The sequence below is a fragment of the Macaca mulatta genome, chromosome 16 (assembly GCF_049350105.2).
Source record: "Macaca mulatta isolate MMU2019108-1 chromosome 16, T2T-MMU8v2.0, whole genome shotgun sequence".
Classification (NCBI taxonomy): Eukaryota; Metazoa; Chordata; class Mammalia; order Primates; family Cercopithecidae; genus Macaca; species Macaca mulatta.
This window is the reverse complement of record NC_133421.1, coordinates 51,257,379-51,281,213: the sequence shown is the minus strand read 5'-3', so window position 1 is coordinate 51,281,213 and position 23,835 is coordinate 51,257,379. Positions and strand designations below refer to the sequence as shown.

The window sequence follows — 23,835 nt, the reverse complement described above, 5'->3', positions numbered from 1 at the left end:
GAGTCTTGCTCTGTCACCCAGGCTGGAGTGCAGTGGCGCGATCTTGGCTCACTGCAACCTCTGCTTCCCGGGTTCAGGCAGTTCTCCTGCCTCAGCCCCCCAAGTAGCTGGGATGACAGGCATGCGCCATTATGCCCGCCTAATTTTTTTTTTTTTTTTTTTTTGTATTTTTAGTAGAAACAGGGTTTTGCATGTTGGCCAGGCTGCTCACCTGGCTGGCCTGCCTTTAGTAAGAATCCTGTTCGGTCAGTTTAGCAAGAATTTTCCTACCCTTGATGTCTCACTGTTAGTAATTGTTCATTCACTGACCCCTTCACCTTGCTCTTGGTTGTGAATCCCCACTTGTCTTTGTATTCTGATTTGAACCCAATCTCTCTCCCCTATTGTGATACCCCTATTGGAATAGTCTTGAATATGGTCTCCTTACTGTTTTAAGAAGTGTTAGAATCATTTTTTCTTGAGCACAAATCGCCCTTCAGAAAGATTGCACCAATTTCTACTCTTACTGATAATATATGAGAATGCCTGTTACCCATCATCCTGACCTTATGAATATTTTTGCCAGGATTCTGCATGGAAAATGCCATCTCTTTGTTATTTATTTATTTAAATTAATTAATTAATTTTTTTGAGACAGAGTCTTGCTCTGTCACCCAGTCTGGCTAACATGGCAAAACCCCATCTCTACCTAAAAACACAAAAATTAGCCTGGTGTGGTGGCATGCACCTGTGATCCCAGCTACTTGGGAGGCTGAGACAGGAGAATCTCTTGAACCTGGGAAGCAGAGGTTGCAGTGTGCCGAGATCGTGCCACTGCACTCCAGCCTGGGCAACAGAGAAACTGTCTCAAAATAAATAAATAAAAATTAAATAAATAAATACAATAGAAATTAATTTTCTTGGTGTTCTGGAGCCTGGAAGTTCAAGATCAAAGTTCTAACTCATTCAGTTTCTGGCAAGGGCTTTCTTCCTGGCTTGCAGACAGCCATCTTTTCTCTGTGTCCTCATATGATAGGGAGGAAAAGAAGGAGAGAGTGAATTCCCTGGTGTTTCTTCTTTTTTTTTTTTCTTAATTTTTTTTTTTTTGAGACAGAGTTTTGCTTTTGTCGCCCAAGCTGGAGTGCAATGGTGTGATCTCAGCTCACTACAACCTCCGCCTCCCGGATTCAAGCGATTCTCCTGTCTCAGCCTCCAGAGTAGCTGGGACTACAGGTGCGTGCCACCGTGCCTGGCTAATTTTTGTATTTTTAGTAGAGACGGAGTTTCCCCATGTTGGCCAAGATGTTCTCAATATCCTGACCTTGTGATCCGCCCGCCTCGGCCTCCCAAAGTGCTGGGATTATAGGCGTGAGCCACCGTGCCGGACCCTGATGTTTCTTCTTACAAGGAGGCTATTAGGGTCCCATGTTTATGAACTTATTTAACTTTGATTACTTCCTTAGAAGTCCTTTCTCCTCATACATTCACGTTGGGGTTTAGGGATTCAACATACGAATTTTAAGTGGACACAATTGAGTTCCCAGAAGTTTGCCCCTGGCCCCTTGCCCCCCCACCCACCACATTTATGTTTTTCTTGTATCCATTCCATCCACACAGTCCCAAAGGTCTTAACTGGTTCCATCATCAACTCTTAAAAGTCCCAGGCCTCATCTAAATATTATCTAAATCTGAGATTGGTGAGACTCAAGTTATAATTCATCCTGAGGTGAAATTCCCTTCCAGCTGTGAACGTTTGAAATCAGGCAACTTATATGCTTTCAAAATACAATAGTAGGACAGGCATAGGATGAACATTCCCTAAAGGATTATGGGTCCCTAGCAAGGCAAATTTCATTAGACCATAAGGCTCAAGAATAATCTTTTGCTGGCCAGGCACGGTGGCTCATGCCTGTAATCCCAGCACTTCGGTAGGCTGAGGCAGGCGGATCACAAAGTCAGGAGTTTGAGACCACACTGGCCAATATGGTGAAACCCCATCTCTACTAAAAATACAAAAATTAGCCAGGCATGGTGGCACGTGCCTGTAGTCCCAGCTACTCGGGAGGCTGAGGCAGAAGAATCACTTGAACCCAAGAGGCAGAGGAGGTTGCAGTGACATGAGATCATTCCACTGCACTCCAGCCTGGGTAACAGTGAGACTCTGTCTCAAAAAAATAATAATAAAAAGAATCATCCTTTGCTTTGATGCTCTGCCTTCTAGGCCCACTGCAGTAGCAGAGTCACCCTACTGCTCTGTGGGGTGACCCTGTCCCTTCCTCTCTCTGCAAGGGCCCCACCCTCTGAAACCAAGAAAAACATAGCATTGCCCCCTGGGCATATGTAAAGAGTGGCAGCTCTGAGGATCTGTGATCCCCTTTGGCATCATTCTTTCCTTTTCTTGAGGAATAGGGCACATTCACAGTCAAGTAGCTAATGGTTTTGTCTTGTGGAATCAAGGAAGTCCAACAGTCTTCTTTCATTCTTTCCCACTTTCTCTGTCTTTACTTCAAACTAGCAGTGTTTCTGCTGTTATAATCCCTTATCTGTCACTGGCATCTGCTGAGATGGCTGATTAACATCATGGATAATCTATTTATAGAGTGATTGTTCAACCCTACCTTTGGTCTTCTCTCTAGAGCAAGCTTTCTTATTTTTAGCCATATGGATAAGCTGAGAATTTTCCACATCTCTAAGTTCTGGTTCCTTCTTGCTGAACAATTCCTTCTTCAATTCATCTGTCTCCTCTTTCATTTTTACTGTAAGTGATCTAGGAGGAACCAAGCCACTTCCTGTACACTTTGCTTAGAAATCTCCTGAGATAAATAGCCAATTTCATTTCTCACAAGTTTTACCTTCCATAAAATACTAGAACACAGTCAGCCAAGTTATTTGCCACTTTATACTAAGCACCAGCTTTCCTTCAGTTTTCAATAACGTGTTCCTCATTTCTGTATAAAGTCTCACCAGAATAGCCGGGCGTGGTGGCTCACGCCTGTAATCCCAGCACTTTGGGAGGCTGAGGCGGGCAGAGTGCCTGAGGTCAGGAGTTCAAGACCAGTCTGGCCAACATGGTGAAACCCCATCTCTACTAAAAATACAAAAAAATTAGCTGGGCGTGGTGGCGGGCACCTGTAATCCCAGCTACTGGGGAGGCTGAGGCGGGGGAATTGCTTGAACCAGGGAGATGGAGGTTGCAGTGAACTGAGAATGATGCCACTGTACTCCAGCCTGGGCAACAGAGCAAGACTCCATCTCAAAAAAAAAAAAAGCCTCACTAGAATTGCCCTTAATGTCCATATTTTCAGTATGTGCCCCAAAACTTTTCCAGCCTTTGCTTATTACCCAATTTCAAAATCACTTCCACATTTTAGGTATTTGTTATAGTAGTATCTCACTTCTCTCACCCCTCAACCCACCATACCTCATATCTTTATACTAAAATCTGTTGTGGTCACCTCAGGCTACCATAACAAAAATACTATAGTCTCGAGTGGCTTGAACAACAGAAATTTTATTTTCTTACAGTTCTGGAGACTAGAACCTCAAGATCAAGGTTCTGGCTGATTGGTCTCTGGTGAGAGCTCTCTCCCTGGCTTGTAGATGGCCACCTTCTTGCTGTGTCCTCATGGGGAGGAAGGAAGAGGAGTGAGCTCTTTGGTGTCTTGTTCTTCAAGGACATGAATCCTCTCAAATCAGGATGTTATTCTCATGACCTCATTTTACATTAATTACTACCTTAGAGGCCCTCTCTCCGAATACTGTCACACTGGGAGATAGGGCTTCAACTTACGAATATTGGGGGGACACAGAGCATTGGTCATGTGTGGAGTCATGAAAAGTCGAATCAACCTGTGCACACATTCCCAGCTAAGGATGAACAAGGTCATGTTCTGCCTTTTTATATCAGCTGTCATACTGTAAATAAGTGTCCTTTTCACCATCTTTATAATGCCACTTTTTTTTGCATTTTTGTGCTTTTTATTAGTGTTAAACTATTCTTCATCACTTCGTCCGGTTTTATTTTGTTATAATTATTGGAAATTACCTTATTCGTGTGTTTGTTTGCATATTTAATGGTACCTTACTCCACTAAAACATAAACTCCAAGAGAGCAGGGACCTTCTCTTTTATTTACTATATTCTTCTCTCTTATTTACTATATCATCCCCAATGCCTGGAACAGTAACTAGCATATAGGAAAGGATGTGTCAGTTAATACTTCTAAATGAAGAAACAAATACTTTAAAAAAAATGACTGACTTAGACATAGCTTCATAAAAACCTCTTCTTTAATCTAGCCCTCACTAGATAGAAAAAAAAAACAGCATTGGGGTTTTTTGTTTGTTTACATTTCGATTAGTTTCTAGATGCTTTTTGATTTTGTGATCTTAAGGTTTATATATTGGTTTATTCTTCTAACCTCGCTGTTTATGTTTTGCTTTGGGAGGGCTTTCTTTTGAAAGGGTTTTACTCTGTCCCCCACGCTGAAGTACATGGCAAGGCTTCACCATGTTGGCCAGGCTGGTCTCAAACTCCTGACCTCATGATCCACCTGCCTCGGCCTCCCAAAGTGCTGGGATTACAGGTTTGAGCCACTGCACCCAGCCTGAAGGGGTGTTTTTTTTTTTTTTCAAGAAACATAAAAGGAACCCTGAAGGTAAAATTGGTGTGTTTAATTGACAAATTTGTTGTTTTACCAAGACTTTTTCTTTACCCCTTTTCCGAATGTTTTGTAAATACTTTAAATGTGCTTTTTATCAGTAAAGACTGTGTACAGTGGCAAGTTATAAGAAAATTATAATTATTCGGCTGGGCGCAGTGGCTCATGCCTGTAATCCCAGCACTTTGGAAGGCCAAGGTGGGCGGATCACGAGGTCAGGAGATTGAGACCATCCTGGTTAACACAGTGAAACGCCGTTTCCACTAAAAAATACAAAAAAATTAGCCGGGTGTGGTGGCAGGCGCCTGTAGTCCCAGCTACTCAGGAGGCTGAGGCAGGAGAATGGTGTGAACCCGGGAGGTGGAGCTTGCAGTGAGCCGAGATCACGCCACTGCACTCCAGCCTGTGTTACAGAGCGAGACTCTGTCTCAAAAAAAAGAAAAAAGAAAATTATAATTATTCCTTTTTCTTTTTGAATTTCTTTTTTTTTTTTTTTTTTTGAGACAAAGTCTTACTCTGTTGCCCAGACAGGAGTGCAGTGGCACAACCTCTGCTGCCAGGGTTCAAGCGATTCTCCTGCCTCAGCCTCCCGAGTAGCTGGGGTTACAGGTGCCTGCCACTGCGCCTAGCTAATTTTTGTAGTTTTAGTAGAGATGGAGTTTCACCATCTTGGCCAGGCTGGTCTTGAACTCCTGACCTCGTGATCCACCTGCCTCGGCCTGCCAAAGTGTTGGGATTACAGGTGTGAGCCGTCGTGACTGGCCTTTGAATTACTTTTTTAAAGTTGAGAAATTATCAAAGCAGAGTCCATTTTAACTTTTAGTGATTACCGCAGAAAGTATTGGGTGAATAGCTTTGTAACTTTTCAAAAGAAAGCCATTTTTTAGACAGTTGGAAATAAAGCCCTGGGTTTTAAGATTTTTTCCTGTAACGGACTATGGTTTTTGGATGTCATTTTTATTATTTTATTTTTGATACCAAATCTAATATTATCTCTTCTGTATTTAGGTTCGACTAGTGATAGTGGATGGTATTGCTTTTCCGTTTCGTCATGACCTAGATGACCTGTCTCTTCGTACTCGGTTATTAAATGGCCTAGCCCAGCAAATGATCAGCCTTGCAAATAATCACAGATTAGCTGTAAGTATTAACTAGTGAAGAGAATTTTAGAACAAAGTCAAGACTGTATAAAATGTTAATGTCTAGAAATATCAAAATAGCATTTGTCTGACAAATAATATAGACATGCAGTTTTGAGTAAAGTTTCAGTTTGGTTTTGGTTTCTATTAAAAAATTCTGGTCATAAGTGTCAGTTTTTCTGGAAAACAAGCATAATTAATATGTCATTTTTAAAAATGGACTTTGTGGTTGGGCGCAGTGGCTCACGCTTGTAATCCTAGCACTTTGGGAGGCAAAGGCAGGTGAATCATGAGGTCAGGAGTTTGAGACTAGCCTGGCCAACATGGTGAAACTCTGTGTCTACTGAAAAAAAAAAATACAAAAAATTATCCGGGCGTGGTGGCATGCCCCTGTAATCTCAGCTACTCGGGAGGCTGAGGCAGGAGAATCGTTTGAACCCAGGAGGCAGAGGTTGCAGTGGGCGGAGAACGCACCATCGCACTCCAGCCTGGGCAACAGCAAGACTCCGTCTCGAGAGAAAAAAAAGGATTTTGTTTGATAAAGAAGTGCCACCTTTGTTAATTGCAGTGTCTTCTTTGTTTAAATATACTTTGGATGTTTTTCAGGTTAACTCTTCCAATATCGCTGGTTTTCTTCTACTCTGAGTCTTTGATTATTATGTGGTATGTAATCACAGATTCAGATGGATCGAAACATTACCTAGTGTAAACAACCGAGGTGCTTTGAGGTAGAGCCAAATACCTCTTGAAGATTTGAAATGTGAGGAGAGAAGTATATATCAGTTCAGAAGGGAAGAGATTTTTTTTTTAAAGTTTTACCTCACTCCTCTTTAACTACCTGTTCGCCATTACTTCCCACCCTGAATCCCCATCTCACTCACCACTGACACAAATACACACATTTGTCTGGTAGTAAGATGTAAGGTCAAACTGCTAAATTTGGTTTCTTTGTCTTTGCCTTAATTGGAGAGACTTTAGCACATACCTATAATGCATCATAAGTAAATAAAGAACTTTCTCAGTAAAATAATTTTAAAGCATACTTTTTTCTTTTAATTTCCAGATTTTTTGCCATGTGCTGAAAAGCATAGTGCCCTGTGTTTGAATTACTTCTTGCTTAAATTAATCGTAATTTAGCCTTTTGTTAATATCAGTGAAGAGCCTCCAGTAGGGGGCACTCAAGACTAATGGGTTGCATAGTTATGTTTTTATTTTAACAGAAATAGCTTCACCTTTTCTGACTAAAAAAGCAATCCAAACAATAACATCAAATAGTAGGTAGTGTTTAAGAAGAGTGATGTAGGCCGGGCGCGGTGGCTCACGCCTGTAATCCCAGCACTTTGGGAGGCCGAGGCGGGCGGATCACAAGGTCAGGAGATCGAGACCACGGTGAAACCCTGTCTCTACTAAAAATACAAAAAATTAGCCGGGCGCGGTTGTGGGCGCCTGTAGTCCCAGCTACTGGGGAGGCTGAGGCAGGAGAATGGCGTGAACCCGGGAGGCGGAGCTTGCAGTGAGCCGAGATAGCGCCACTGCACTCCAGCCTGGGAGACAGAGCGAGACTCCGTCTCAAAAAAAAAAAAAAAAAAAAAAAGAGTGATGTAAATATAAACGTCCTAACATGGAAGAAGATATTTACATATAGGTTACTGAGAAGAAATTTAGGTTGTATATAAAATATATTTAGTGTAATCTCAGTTTAGAGAAAACAAAATTATATGTATGCATTTATATTTGTATATATGAAGAGAATGATATGAAAGGACCAAAACATTAACATTGGCTACTTCTTTTTTATTTTTTTTTTGGAGACAGAATCTTACTGAAATGCAGTGGTGCAGTGAGGGCTCATTGCAGCCTCGACATCCCGGGCTCAAGTGATTCTCCCACTTTGTATTTTTTTTTTTTTTTTTTTTTTTGTAGAGATGGGGTTTCACCATGTTGCCCAGCTGGTCATGAACTCTTCGGCTCAAGCGATCATCTGCCGGCCTCAGCTTCCTAAAGTGCTAGGATTACATGCATGAGCCACTGTGCCCGGCCTTGGCTACTTCAAAGGATGGAATTTTGTAGGGTTAAGGACACACTTTCCCTTTCTTACTTTATAATTTCTTTGCTTGAAGGTTTTTTTCCCAATTAGCTTATATATAACATGTATGGCTTTTGATAATGTATTTTATAATTTTAAGGCCAGATGTGGTAGCTCATACCTGTAATCCCAATACTTTTGGAAGGCCAAAGTGGGAGGATCGCCTGAAGCCAGGAGTTTGAGGCCAGCCTGGACAACAAAGCCTGATCCCATCTCTAAAAAAAAAATTACATAAAATAAGAATAATTGGCCAGGCACAGCAGCTCACGTCTGTAATCCCAGCACTTTGGGAGACTGAGGTGGGTGGATCATGAGGTCAGGAGTTCGAGACCAGCCTGACCAACGTGGTGAAACCATCTCTACTAAAAATACAAAAATTAGTCAGGCTTGGTGGTGCGCACCTGTAATCCCAGCTACTCAGGCTGAGGCAAGAGAATTGTTTGAACCCAGAAGGCGGAGGTTGCAGTGAGCCGAGAGCGCGCCACTGCACTCCAGCCTGGGTGAGAGAGTAAGACTCCGTCTCAAAGAAAAAACAAAAGAAAAATTTTAAGTTATGTATGCTTTTTGTAAAAAAAAAAAAAGATCTAAACAATAAGAAATGTAGAAAGCGATTATTCATTACTCAGAGATGGTGTAAATATTGTTGTCTGGTGTAAATATTTTTGCAGAATTTACACATATACAAACTTACTTTTTATTTTATTTTATTTTTTTTTGAGACGGAGTCTCGCTTTGTCGCCCAGGCTGGAATGCAGTGGCACCATCTCGGCTTACTGCAAGCTCTGCCTCCTGGGTTCACACCATTCTCCTGCCTCAGCCTCCGAGTAGCTGGGACTACAGGCATGCACCACCAGGCCCGGCTAATTTTTTGTATTTTTAGTAGAGACGGGGTTTCACCGTGTTAGCCAGGACGGTCTCAATCTTCTGACCTCGTGATCCTCCCGCCTCGGCCTCCCAAAGTGCTGGGATTACAGGCGTGAGCCACCGCGCCCGTCCCACAAACTTACTTTTTAGAAAATGAGGTCATAGACCAGGCGTGGTAGCTCAGGCCTGTAATCCCAGCACTTTGGGAGGCTGAGGCAGGTGGATCATGACGTCAGGAGATCAAGACTGTCCTGGCTAACACGGTGAAACCCCGTCTCTACTAAAAATACAAAAAATTAGCCGGGTGTGGTGGTGGGCACCTGTAATTTCAGTTACTTGGGAGACTGAGGCAGGAGAATGGCATGAACCTGGGAGGCAGAGCTTGCAGTGTTCTGAGATCGCGCCACTGCACTCCAGCCTGGGCGACAGAGCAAGACTCCATCTCAAAAAAAAAAGAAAAAGAGGTCATGCCACTGCAGTGGCTTAGGCCTGTAATCCCAGCACTTGGGGAGGCCAAGGTGGGAGGATCACTTGAGCCCATGAATTTGAGACCAGCCTGGGAAATATAGTGAGACCTCATTGCTACAAATTTAAAAAAAAAAGTTAGCCAAGCATAGTGGCACGCACCCATAGTCCTAGCTACTTGAGAGGCTGAGGTGGGAGGAGGATTGCTTGAGGCTGGGAGGCAAAGGTTGCAGTGAGCTGAGATCGCACCACTGCATTCCAGCCTAGGCAGCAGAGCAAGACCCTGTCTTCAAAAACACAAAAAGAAATGAAAATGAGGTCATATTATACATGCTATTGTGCAAAGCAGTTTTCTGTTTTTCACTTAATATATTGTGAACATCTTTCCACGTACACTACTTTTTTTCTTCTATGTACACTAATAAGTCTGCTTTGCGCTAATAACTGCATAGTATTTTGTTGTTTGACTGTAGCATAGGTTTTTTTTGTATTTGTATTTGTTTTTGGGTTTTTTTTTTTTTTTTTGAGACGGAGTCTCGCTCTGTCGCCCAGGCTGGAGTGCAGTGGCGCGATCTCGGCTCACTGCAAGCTCTGCCTCCTGGGTTTACGCCATTCTCCTGCCTCAGCCTCCTGAGTAGCTGGGACTACAGGCGCCCGCCACCGCGCCCGGCTAATTTTTTGTATTTTTAGTAGAGACGGGGTTTCACCGTGGTCTCGATCTCCTGACCTTGTGATCCGCCCGCCTCGGCCTCCCAAAGTGCTGGGATTACAGGCGTGAGCCACCGCGCCCGGCTGGGTTTTTTTTTTGAAACAGAGTCTCGCTCTGTCACCCAGGCTAGAGTGCAGTGGCATGATCTTGGTTCACTGTAGCCTCAATCTCCTGGGCTTAAGCAATCCTTTCACTTCAGCCTCCTGAGTAACTGAGACTACAGGCACACACCACCACACCCAGTCATTTTTAAAATTTTTTGTAGAGGCTGGGTGTGGAAGCTCACACCTGTAACCCCGCCACTATGGGAGGCCGGGGCGAGCAGATCACTTGAGGTCAGGAGTTCAAGACCAGCCTGGCCAACATGTTGAAACCTTGTCTCTACTAATAATACCAAAATTAGCTGGACATGGTGGTGCTTACCTGTAGTCCTAGCTACTTGGGAGGCTGAGGCAGGAGAATCACTTGAACTCAGGAGGTGGAGGTTGCAGTGAGCCAAGATCATACCATTGCACTCCAGCTGGGGAGACACAGTGAGACTCTATCTCCAAAATAAATAAATAAATAAGTTTTTTGTAGAGATGAGGTCCCACTATGTTGCCTAGGCTGTTCTTGAACTCCTGGGCTTAAGGGATCCTCCTGCTTCAACCTTCCCTAGGCATGAGCCACTGTGCACAGCCTGTAGTGTAGTTTTTTTAACCACCTCCTTATTGATTGTCTCTTTTTTTTTTTTCCTGTTTTAGACAGAGTCTTCCTCTGTCACCCAGGTTGGAGTACAGCGTCACACTCTTGGCTCACTGCAGTCTCCCCCTCCCAGGTTCAAGAGCTTCTCATTCCACAGTCTCCCGAATAGCTGGGATTACAGGCATGCACCACCACACCTGGCTGGTTTTTGTATTTTTAGTAGAGGTGGGGTTTCACCATGTTGGCCAGGCTGGTCTCAAACTCCTGGCCTCAAGTGATCCACCCTCCTCTGCCTCCCAAAGTGCTGGGATTACAGGCATGAGCCACCACACCTAGCCTAGAATAAATTTCTTAAAGTGAAAATATTAAGCCAAAGGAATAGATTTTTGAACATTTTGTTTTATATTATAAAATTACCCTCAGAAACTATGCTCCAAAGTATGTCTCTACGGCAATGAATGGGAACTCTTGTTTTCCCATATCTTTACCAACTTTGGGTACCAGTCGTTTAATTTATTTATGTCTTTGAAATGGAGTCTTGCTCTGTTGCCCCGGTTGGAGTGCTGTGGCTCGATCTCGGCTTACTGCAACCTGTGCCTCCTGGGTTCAAGAGATTCTCCTGCCTCAGCCTCCTGGGTAGCTGGGACTACAGGCGCCTGCCACCATACCTGGCTAATTTTTTATATTTTTAGTAGAAACGGGTTTCACCGTGTTAGCCAGAATGGTCTGAATCTCCTGACCTGGTGATCCGCCCGCCTTGGCCTCCCAAAGTGCTGGGATTATAGGCGTGAGCCACCACGCCCCGCCAGGTACTAGTCTTTTAAATCTTTGCCAAATCGATATAGGGAACGTCCTTTAAAAATATGTTTTTTTTGGCCGGGCGCGGTGGCTCAAGCCTGTAATCCCAGCACTTTGGGAGGCCGAGATGGGTGGATCACGAGGTCAGGAGATCGAGAGACGATCCCGGCTAACACGGTGAAACCCCGTCTCTACTAAAAAATACAAAAAAATAGCCGGGCGAGGTGGCGGGCGCCTGTAGTCCCAGCTACTCGGGAGGCTGAGGCAGGAGAATGGCCTAAACCCGGGAGGCGGAGCTTGCAGTGAGCTGAGATCCGGCCACTGCACTCCAGCCTGGGTGACAGAGCAAGACTCCGTCTCAAAAAAAAAAAAAAAAACATATATATATATATATGTTTTTTTTATTATTGGCATAATTTTTTAAACAGCTTTAATGACATAATCCATATACTATAAAATTCATCCTTGCAACATGTACAATTCAGTGATTTTCAGTGTATCCACAGAGTTTTGCAAACATCACCACTGTATAATTTTAGAATATTTCCATCACCCCAAAAAAGAAACCACCTCACAATGAATTTCAGAATATTTAGTGTTTGCTCCTTGACTCACTTTTCAAATCTCATGCAAATTTTTCTTATGGTCAACTATAACTTTGTACCCTATGGAGAAAGTAATTCTGGTTCTGGGAAACTCACAGTTCCAGATTTAAAAAAAAAAAAAAAACCCTCTTTTCGACTGGGTGCAATGGTTCACCCCTGTAATTCCAGCACTTTGGGAGGCCAAGGTGGGTGGATCACCTGAGGTCAGGAGTTTGCAACCTGCCTGGCCAACGTGGTGAAACCCTTTCTCTACTAAAACTACAAAAAAATTAGCCGGTTGTGGTGGTGGGTGCCCACGTACTACTCAGCTACTCTGGAGGCTGAGGCAGGAAAATCGCTTGAAACTGGGAGGCGGAGGTTGCAGCGAGCCAAGACGGCGCCATTGCACTCCAGCTTGGACAACAAGAGTGAAACTCTTGTCTCAAAAAAAACCAAAACCTTTTTCATTAACTGTCATTCTCCATTCTACCCTCCCTCAGTCCCTCATAACCATTAGTATGCTTTGTGTTTCTGTGAATTTGTCTTTTCTTGACATTTTATATAAGCAGATCAGACAGTATGTGGCCTTTTATGTCTGACTTCTTTCACTTAACATGTTTTCAAGGTTTATCTGTATTTTAGCACCTATCAATGTCTTTTTAATGACTGAATAATTTTGCATTTTATGGATATATCACATTTTGTTTATCTGTTCATTGGTTGAAGGACATTGGATGGCAGAAATATTTTTAAAGCTCTGAAGTTCATAATTGCTTTTTTTTTTTTTTGAGACGGAGTCTCGCTCTGCCGCCCAGGCTGGAGTGCAGTGGCCGGATCTCAGCTCACTGCAAGCTCCGCCTCCCAGGTTCACGCCATTCTCCTGCCTCAGCCTCCCCAGTAGCTGGGACTACAGGCGCCCGCCACCTCGCCCGGCTAGTTTTTTGTATTTTTTAGTAGAGACGGGGTTTCACCGTGTCAGCCAGGATGGTCTCGATCTCCTGACCTCGTGATCCGCCCGCCTCGGCCTCCCAAAGTGCTGGGATTACAGGCTTGAGCCACCGTGCCCGGCCTGAAGTTCATAATTTCAAGTGATTGTTACTTTACGTTTTAAATTTTTGGCCCGGTATGGTGGCTCACTCTTGTAATCACAGCACTTTGGGAGGCCGAGCTGGGTGGATCACCTGAGGTCAGGAGTTCGAGACCAGCCTGGCCAACATAGTGAAACCCTGTCTTTACTAAAAATACAAAATTTAGCCAAGCCTGGTGGCGGGCACCTGAAATCCTAGCTACTTGGGAGGCTGAGGCAGGAAAATCACTTGAACCCAGGAGGCAGAGGTTGCAGTGAGCCGAGGTTGTGCTACTGCACTTGAGCCTGGGCAACAGAGCAAGACTCTGTCTTAAAAAAAAAAAAAAAAAAAAAAACACTATTTTTTAGAAGCTTGGCATAATCACATAATAATTTTCAGTTGTATCACGGAGGCCAATCGTTTTGCAAAAGTAATATAATTACTATATAAATATTTGCTAATAATCGGAAATTCTAATTTTGGTAGGTTGAATACCTGGTAAATCAGTAGTTTGATTTATATTTTCCTGAAGGTACATAATGGGTAAACTACTCTGTCTAAACCAGCACTGTCCAGTAGATCTGATGGAAAGATGAAAATGTACAGTCTAGTACAGTAGCTGCATGACTGTTCAGCACTTGAAATATAGCTAATACTACTGAGCTGCTGACTTTATAGTTTTAATTTAACTTATTTATTTATTTCTTTCTTGAGATGGAGTCTCACTCTCTCGCCCAGGCTGGAGTACAGTGGCACCATCTTGGCTCACTGCAGCCTCCTCTCAGGTTCATGCGATTCTCCTGCCTCAGCCTCCCGAGTAGCTGGGACTACAGGTGCTTGCCATCACGCCCGGCTAACTTTTTGTATTTTTAGTTGAGACGGGGTTTCACTGTGTTAGCCAGCATGGCTTCGATATCCTGACCTTGTGATCTGCCCGCCTCAGCCTCCCAAAGTGCTGGAATTACAGGCATAAACCACCACGCCTGGCCTCTAATTTACCTTTTTTTTTTGAGATTGAGTCTCGCTCTGTCGCCCAGGCTGGAGTGCAGTGGTGGAGTGCAGTGGTGCGATCTCAGCTCACTACAAGCTCTGCCTCCTGGGTTCACACCATTCTTCTGCCTCAGCCTCCCGAGTAGCTGGGACTATAGGCACATGCCACCACGCCTGGCTAATTTTTTGTATTTTTAGTAGAGACGGGGTTTCACCGTATTAGCCAGGATGGTCTCGATCTCCTGATCTCATGATCTGCCCACCTCGGCTCCCAAAGTGTTGGGATTACAGGCGTGAGCCACCACACCCGGCTAATTTAACTTTTAAAAGCTACATGTGGGCCAGGCACAGTGGCTCATGCCTATAATCCCAGCACTTTGGGAGGCCAAGGTGGGAGGATCACTTGAGGCCAGGAGTTCAAGGTTAGTCTGGGCAACATAGCCAAACCCTGTCTCTACAAATAATTTAAAAATTAGTTAGGCATGGTGGTGCTTGCCTATAGTTCTAGCTACTAGGGAAGCTGAGGCAGGAAGATTGTTTGAGCCCAGGACTTCAAGGCCGCAGTAAGCTATGATTGTGTCGTTGCACCCCAGCCTGGGTGACAGAGTGAGACCCCATTTCAATTTTTTTTTTTTTTTTTTTTTTTTTTTGAGACGGAGTCTCGCTCTGCCGCCCAGGCTGGAGTGCAGTGGCCAGATCTCAGCTCACTGCAAACTCCGCCTCCTGGGTTCCCGCCATTCTCCTGCCTTAGCCTCCCGAGTAGCTGGGACTACAGGCGCCCGCCACTGTGCCCGGCTAGTTTTTTGTATTTTTTAGTAGAGACGGGGTTTCACCGTGTTAGCCAGGATGGTCTCGATCTCCTGACCTCGTGATCCGCCCGTCTCGGCCTCCCAAAGTGCTGGGATTACAGGCTTGAGCCACTGCGCCCGGCGAGACCCCATTTCTAAAAAATACTCTTAAGAAAAGCTGCCGGCCGGGTGTGGTGGCTCATGCCTTTAATCCTACCACTTTGGGAGGCCGAGGTGGGCAGATCACCTGAGGTCGGGAGTTCAAGATCAGCCTGACCAACATGGAGAAACCCCACCTCTACTAAAAATACAAACTTAACCAGGCGTGGTGGCTCACACCTGTAATCCCAGCTACTCAGGAGGCTGAGGCAGGGGAATCACTTGAACCCAGGAGGCGGAGGTTGCAGTGAGCCAAGATCATGCCATTGTACTCCAGCCTGAGCAACAGAATGAGACCTTGTCTCAAAAAAAAAAAAGAAAGAAAAGAAAGAAAAGCTTCCAATTTAAATTCCTGCTTAGCTTTTTCTAAGGTGCCTAGTGAGAGGTAACAAATGGAGAATGCCCTGTGGCATGTAAGGGGAGGGGAACTGGAAGAAAATCTTGTCATTCACTTGGTTTCTAATTGAGATCTAGGTGGATCACAGATTTCTCCTTTGTGGCCGGACAGAAATGTTAGGGTGTTACCACTGCAATGGGAACAGCCAAACAACCTTTTGTTTCTTTCTCAGTTTTCTTTTTCTTTTTCTTTTTCTTTTTCTTTTTTTTTGCGATGGAGTCTTGCTCTCGTTGCCCAGGCTGGAGTGCAGTGGTACAGTCTTGGCTCACTGCAACCTCTGCCTCCTGGATTTAAGCGATTCTCGTGCCTCAGCCTCCCAAGTAGCTGGGGTTACAGGTGCCTGCCCCAATGTCCGGCTAATTTTTTGTGTTTTTGGTAGAGATGGGGTATCGCCATGTTGGCCAGACTGGTCTCGAACTCCTGACCTCAGGTGATCTGCCTGCCTTGGCCTCCCAAAGTGCTGGAATTATAGGCCTGAGCCACCGCTCCTGGGCTGTTTTTCAGTTTTCTTATGTAAAATACTCATTTTCAGAGCAGACACCTTTTTCTTACTGCTTTTCAAAGAATTTCGTTATCAGTTTTAGTTTGCAATATTAACTCTTTTTTCTGGAGGGAAGATATGTATTAGAAGAGTATATAAAGTAACCATTTCTGGAGATTTTTGGGTGGAAAGATAACAGATCTGACTTCTATGTTAAGTCAACCTTAAACACTTTTGTTTTCCTTGCTTTTATTTAAAATTACTGTCTTTCAAAACCTGGAACCTTTTTTGTAGGTCAGTATTTATACAAAGAGAATTAGCAATATGAAACCTGGAGGGCCATCTGTGAGTTGCAAAGCAACACCTGTGGCTGTTACTAGCCAACTAGCATAATCATAATTTGGAGTCATTTGACCTGACTACTAGGATTTTTTTTTTCCTAGTTCATCTACTTATATTGTACTTTTTAAAATGAGTTTTAAGTCTCTTCTCATAATTTGTTGCCTCAGTTTCCTTTTTTCCTATAAAATTATAAACAGTAATACTATATTTGCCTCCTTCCTAAAAGTATAAAAACTGAGGTATTTATTAAGGATTTCATATTCCTTTCAATAAAAATATTCTAGGGAGGCAATAATGATAAAGAACATGGACTCAGGCCAGGCACAGTGACTCATGCTTATAATCCCAGCCCTTTGGGAGGCTGAGGTGGGTGGATCACTTGAGGTCAGGAGTTCTAGAACAGGCTGGCCAACATATTAAAACCCCGTCTTTACTAAAAATGCAAAAATTAGCCAGGCATGGTGGCAGGCACCTGTAATCGTAGCTACTTGGGAGGCTGAGGCAGGAGAATTGCTTGAACCTGGGAGGTGGAGATTGAAGTGAGCTGAGATCGCACCATTGCACTCCAGTCTGGGCAACAGAGCGAGACTCAATCTTTCTTTTTTGAGACAAGGTCTTACTTGTTCGCCAGGCTGGAGTACGGTGACAGGATCATGGCTCACTGCTGCCTCAACCTCCTGGGCTCAAGCAATTCTCTTACCTCAGCCTCCTGAGTAACTGGGACTACAGTTGTGCACCACCATGCCCAGCTAATTTTTTTAAAAGTTTTTTATAGGTCAAGTACAGTGGCTTATGCCTGTAATCCCAGCACTTTGGGAGGCTGAGGCAGGAGGATTGTGTGAGTCCAGGAGTTCAGAGTTCAAGATCAGCCTGGGTAACACAGCAAGACCCTGTGTCTTTAAAAAAAAAAAAAAAAGAGTTTTATGAGCTAGATTTGGCAAACACCTTTAGTCCCAGCTATTCAAGAGGCTGAGGTGGGAAGATCATGTGAGTCTAGGACTTCAAGGACAACCTGGGCAACATAGCAAGACCTCATCTCTAAAGTATGAAAATAAAATATTTTATGATCAGTAGAATCATATTTTCAGATAACTCCATCTTTTTATGAGTATATTTTAAAAATTTTTTATCAGAAAAATTTGTATTACTTAAATGGCTATCTGTAATAGGTAGATTATTTTCAGATTACTAAAATCACAAGACTGTTTGCTTGATTAATTATTTATGTATGTATTTATTTATTTATTTAGTGAGACAGAGTTTCGCTCTTTTGTTCAGGCTGGAGTGAAGTGGACTGATCTTGGCTCACAGCAACCTCTGCCTGCCCCAGGTTCAAGTTATTCTCCTGCCTCAGCCTCCCGAGTAGCTGGGATTACAGGTGCATGCCACCATGCCTGGCTAATTTTTGTATTTTTAGTAAGAGATGGGGTTTCACAATCTTGGCCGGGCTGGTCTACTTGATAATTTTTAAGGAGACTCACCTAATTTTCTTACATTTTGTTTTTGTAGGTAATTTTAACCAATCAGATGACAACAAAGATTGATAAAAATCAGGCCTTGCTCGTTCCTGCATTAGGTGGGTAATTAATCAGATAAACATTTTAGTTAATCACAGTTTTTCTTATCTCTTTCATTTGATTTTCCAGATAAACATTTTAGTTAATCACAGTTTTTCTTATTTCTTTCATTTGATTCTCATTGAATACTATAGCTTCATGAAAGCAGACTGTATTTGTCTTGTTCACTGGTTAATCTTAGCACTAAGCACAGTACCCTTAAATACTGGCTGTTCCTTTTAGTTATTTAACATTTATTGAGTGGCCAGACACAGCCTCTCACACCTGTAATCCCAACACCTTGGGAGGCCGAGGCGGATCACTTGAGACCAGGAGTTCAAGACTGGCCTGGTCAACATGGTGAAACCCTGTCTCTCCTAAAAATACAAAAAATTAGCCGGACATGGTGGCGCACACTTGTAATCCCCCCTACTTGGGAGGCTGAGGAATGAGAATTGCTTGAACCTGGGAGGCACAGGCTGCAGTGTGCTGGGATCGTGCCACTGCACTCCAACCTGGGGGACAGAGTAAGACTCTTAAAAAAGTGCGTATCTACTGTCTGGCAACTATAGTGTCAAAATTCTTGCCCCCAGGGAGTTCACAGTGTTAGAGAGAAGGAAGGGTGAATACACTTAAATACAAATCACATTACAGTGAATATCGTGGTTTTGTTAGAATGCAATGCTTCAAGGTTTATTTCCACTAAAATCTTAAAGAGTATTCTACCAGAGTTTTGGCCAGGCACGGTGGCTTATGCCTGTAATCCCAGCACTTTGGGAGGCCGAGGTAGGTGGATCACCTGAGCTCGGGAGTTTGAGACCAGCCTGACCAACATGGAGAACTCAGTCTCTACTAAAAATACAAAATTAGCTGGGTGCGGTGGCACATTCCTGTGATCCCAGCTACTCGGGAGGCTGAGGCAGGAGAAGCGCTTGAACCTGGGAGGCAGAGGTTGCAGTAAGCTGAGATTGCGCCATTGCACTCCAGCCTGGGCAACAAGAGCAAAACTCTGTCTCAAAAAAAAAAGTTTCTGCCCTGGACTAGTTTTCAACTAATGGCATAGATCATTCTATAAACAGATAATGTCGTAAAGGTTACAATAGAAAGGTACAGGGTACTGTACAAAGGACCGATTCTAACCTGGCCCAGGTGAGCAGGATGAAAAGGAGGAAGGTTAGGGAAGGGAGTGTAATAGTCTCATGTTTCTTCCACCTCTTTTTGTCACTTTCTATCACCCATTTAATTAAGAGCTTCCTAATGTTTGGATCCACTCAGGGGTAATCAAACTCAGCCTTTCTCAAACTCATTCTTTCAGCACGCCATGATAAATCAGAAAGCAAATTTATAAATTTAGTGAGAATTACAATTGTCAAACAGTGAAATTTATGTTTTCTAGTCAGTTTATTTTCTTCCCAGATACCAGAAAGTTGGGAAAGCAGGGGTTCAGAGTTGGTGAGCAGAGAAGCAAATAAATGGAAATGGATGCCCTCAGGAATGTTATGCTTAAGTTGTAATAATTCTGATGCCGACCTTACTTTACTAGCAGAACACCCTTTATCTTGGATATTGCTAGGATATTGTTCAATATAACTTTCAGTTATGATAGAAATGTTCTATGTCTGTGCTCTTCAGTGCAGTAGCCCTTGCTACATGTGGCTATTGAGGCATTTAAAATGTGGCTAGTGCAGCTGTGGAATGGAATGTTTAATTGAATTTTACTTAAATTTAAATTGCCACATGTGGCAAGTGACTGCCCTGTTGTACAGTGCAGCACTGGATAAACATAACTCCTGTGTTCTAGACTTCAGTCCCACTATTAGCTTTCTGTTTTTGACAGTGTTTGCTGGTATGATAGGTCACTGCTCATTTTACATTACTATCAGTTTAGTTTCCTTTATATTTAAGAGGCTCCCTAATCCCTTAAAGAGATTTAAAAATCAATGTAGACCACTTCTGTGTGAAAATAAGATGGCTGAATTTGCTGTGATTGGAATTAGAAACCGGACCTCTCTTTGCTAGTTCTGGAATTTGGCCAGGATGCACATCAAAATCTCATTCCTACCCTCCTGATTTGTTTCATACAAACTTTGTTGCTGTGTCTGTTCTTTGGTCTTCTATTGCTATGTCTCAGCTTTAGATTCTGTGTCTTGCGTAGAAATGGATCATCAGAATGCAACAGGCAGAAGACTTAGAAGTGCAAATCAGTAGGGTAATGACAAACCCTTTGAGCTGAGTGGGACTGAGAAGTAACCTAACATATAACCTATTTACCATGAAGATTTTCAGTGCTGGACACGTAAATTGCTGAGTTCAACTGCCCTCTTTGCCCTCCAAATCCAGCATAAAAGCAAATGGTGATCTCAGGGCAGTTTCACACCTAATATGACTAATAATAAAAGTCTTGTATTTCAGGAGCTCAGTTTGTCCAATCCTGAGCCCATCATCTCTACCTCACAAATTATATCCACCTTTTCATTTCCTTGCACTATGTCTACATGATACGATAGTACTCCCAAGCACCATTGCTTAAATCTTGAGTTACACCTAATGCTTTTTTTGGGTCTTTTTTTCTTTTTAATGTGAAATAGAATATACAAATGAAAATGTGTATTTAGAAGAGCAATAATAAATGTCCAGGTGCCCATTGCTTGACAAATGGAACATTACCACACCCCAGGAACCTCGTGTACTCTCCCCCAAAGAGGCAACCACTGTCCTGAATTTTGTATAATTGTCACCTAGCTTTTATAGATTTTACTGTCTGTATATCCCCAACAGTCGCTTATTTATAGCTTTTATATAAATAGAATTATACTGTATATGACTGACAACTTTTGCTCATTATTATTTTTGGATTCATCCATGTTGTTGTATGACAGTGTAGTTCATTTCCATGACATGAATATGCCACAACTTAATTACATATTCTGTTGATGTCAAAAAAAAAAAAAGAATATTTTACCAGAGTTTTACTTTTCTTCTGGAGGTCAGAAATATGTTAGGCTTGGCCGGGCGCGGTGGCTCAAGCCTGTAATCCCAGCACTTTGGGAGGCCGAGACGGGCGGATCACGAGGTCAGGAGATCGAGACCATCCTGGCTAACACAATGAAACCCCGTCTCCACTAAAAATACAAAAAAATTAGCCGGGCATGGTGGCGGCGCCTGTAGTCCCAGCTACTCGGGAGGCTGAGGCAGGAGAATGGCGGGAACCCGGGAGGCGGAGCTTGCAGTGAGCCGAGATCGCGCCACTGCACTCCAGCCTGGGCGACAGAGCGAGACTCCGCCTCAAAAAAAAAAAAAGAAATATGTTAGGCTTGATGATATGGAAAATTGACACACATATGGACTCAGACAATAAAGTTTTCTAAAAGCAAATAGAGAATAATGATTTGCATTATTTCCCTAGATTGGTAAAAATCTTGTAATCTCAGGATATTACTCATTTTCCAGGTTTTTTGAAAGCAAGTAAACTTTTGTTATGTTAAATAAAGTAAGATTATGTTTGATCAGAGGGGTTCTGAGAAATGTATAACCAAGTCAGTAAGGCAATATACAGTTATTATGTTCTTTACTCTTAGGGGAAAGTTGGGGACATGCTGCTACAATACGGCTAATCTTTCATTGGGACCGAAAGCAAAGGTCAGTATAGAAACAAGTTAATAATTCTGAATATTGGGTTAATTACACTGAATGAACACTTACAGATTTCTTAGAGCTAGTCCTGTGGATGAGATATACAATGACCCATGAAGTAACACTTTTGTTGCCTTGTCTGATATCACCTAGAGCAAACATAGAAATGTGCTGTTATTACTGCATATTTAGCTACATAGGAAATTCTCTGGAATATTTAAATGATGGGGCGCATGCACCCGAAATGAGTAGGTGGCCAAGGAATGCCATTTTCTAAAGCTCTTTGAAATAATTTATTAGCCATGTAGAAGGAGGTGAGTACTCTGTGTTCCTGAAAGAGATTGAAAAAAAAGAACAAAATCAGGACAAAAGGAAAATTGTTGAGGTTAGCTTTAAAATTAATTTATTTGGAACATACAATGGTTTTTCTTAGTTCCTTAGTGTATTTCTTGTATAAAATTGTGTCTTTTTTTTTCATTTTGTATTTTGCTCTCCGGCTTTTATTATCCAGTTACCTGCATTTCACAAGTATTGTTCTTTAAAAGTATGGCAGCATGAAATCTTTGTATTTGTTTTTAAAGCTGCTGAGCAAGTGAACAAACCAGCTTTTATTTTCTTGAAAATAGGCCATTGAAAGCAGTGAAGTCTTTTCTATACTTCTAGAAAATGTCAGATTTATACTAGCCTCTCTGCTTTGTGATTAATTGGTATAACCTAGAGGTCTTGGTTTGGAAATGCTCTAATAAAGGGAGAAATTAAAAGGCATGCGGGTAAAGATGGAATAAAGGGTCACTTAAATACATATTGGGCCTAGCCAGTGAAATCGTCTATTTTTTAATCTATATTTCTTTGTTGTTTTACAAACTGAAAAAAATCTTGCCTGACCAAGTTAGGTTTTTCGGACCCGAAGCTCATAACAGAATCGATTACACTTCTGTATGTATCTTTTGCAACTGATCGTGCAGTTTGTGTCTTCTTTAAAAATGGTATTTGCGAAGAGCTCAGGTAACGTTTTTTTCCCCACAATACATAGTGCTTTACTATTGACTGTCTCCCCCTAATTTAAACAAATTTTTTACTTTAAACCAATATGTCTGGTAAATCCTCCCCCTAATTTTTTTTCTATGATCACAATTTGAGATAGTTCCCCTAGTTTTGTAAGTTACGTGGCTGTATACTAGAGCCACAAAAGGAGTTCTTTTCTTGGCACCAAACCTTATTGTAAAGATTTGGCAACAGTTCTCCAGCTGAGAGTCTTTTGAACATATTGTTTATACTTTCCCAGTTTTAGGTTATTCTGTAAAGCACATTCCATCATTTATTTTTTCATAGGAATTACGCCTGAGCTAGTATACAGTAGTCTTCTTCAGACTATAATTAAATATTCACTAATAAAATGCATTTAAGAAGAAAAATAGGCCGGGCGCGGTGGCTCAAGCCTGTAATCCCAGTACTTTGGGAGGCCGAGACGGGCGGATCACAAGGTCAGGAGATCGAGACCATCCTGGCTAACACGGCGAAACCCCGTCTCTACTAAAAACACAAAAAATTAGCCGGGCGAGGTGGCGGCGCCTGTGGTCCCAGCTACTCGGGAGGCTGAGGCAGGAGAATGGCGGGAACCCGGGAGGCGGAGCTTGCAGTGAGCTGAGATCTGGCCACTGCACTCCAGCCTGGGCGACAGAGCGAGACTCCGTCTCAAAAAAAAAAAAAAAAAAAAAAAAAAAAGAAGAAAAATAATAGGAGCAGAGCAAGATATTTCATCTTTTTATGAACTCATCAGGAGGAAAACTTTGACTTCTTTGTCAAGTTCTAGAAGTTAGCATTGATAAGGTACCCAAGAGATCAGAAAATCTTGCTTACCATGAGTTAACCTTTTATGAATTCACCTTCTTACAAATCCTTCCCAAGAAATTAGAAAATAAAATACATGGCCGGACGCAGTGGGTCACACCTGTAATCCGAGCACTTTGGGAGGCTGAGGTAGGTGGATCATGAGGTCAGGAGATCAAGACCATCCTGGCCAACGTGGTGAAACCCTGTCTCTATTAAAAATAAAAAGTTAGCTGGGTATGGTGGCACATGCCTTTAGTCCCAGCTACTCAGGAGGCTGAGGCAGGAGAATCACTTGAACCTGGGAGGTGGAGGTTGCAGTGAGCCAAGATTGTGCCACTGCCCTCCAGCCTGGTGGCAGAGTGAGACTCTGTCCCCCCCAAAAAAAGAAAATGACGTACAACACCAACATTGAATATAGATAGATTGGGGGAAATCTGCTGTTCTATAATATTTTTTCTACATCTCATAAGATCTTTTTTAATTTTAATTTTTATTTTTCATACTGTCATTTTAGTGCTTGCTTGTACTAGGTATTTTACTAGGCACTTTACAACATTTCAGATAATCTTTTCAATAATTATTTGCAGAACCTATACCGATTATTATTAAAAGTCAGAAAAC

At 42.6% G+C, this 23,835-nt stretch overlaps 1 protein-coding gene across 1 annotated transcript in view; it reads left to right on the top strand.

Annotated features, from left to right (window-relative positions):
• The window catches only part of RAD51C (RAD51 paralog C), a 43,141-nt gene that overhangs the window by 13,190 nt on the left and 6,116 nt on the right, over positions 1-23,835 (top strand). The window contains exons 5-7 of the mRNA XM_001104781.5: positions 5,648-5,779; positions 17,702-17,768; positions 21,327-21,387. Coding sequence (XP_001104781.4) covers positions 5,648-5,779; positions 17,702-17,768; positions 21,327-21,387 — 260 coding nt within the window. The remainder of the gene's footprint in view (positions 1-5,647; positions 5,780-17,701; positions 17,769-21,326; positions 21,388-23,835) is intronic.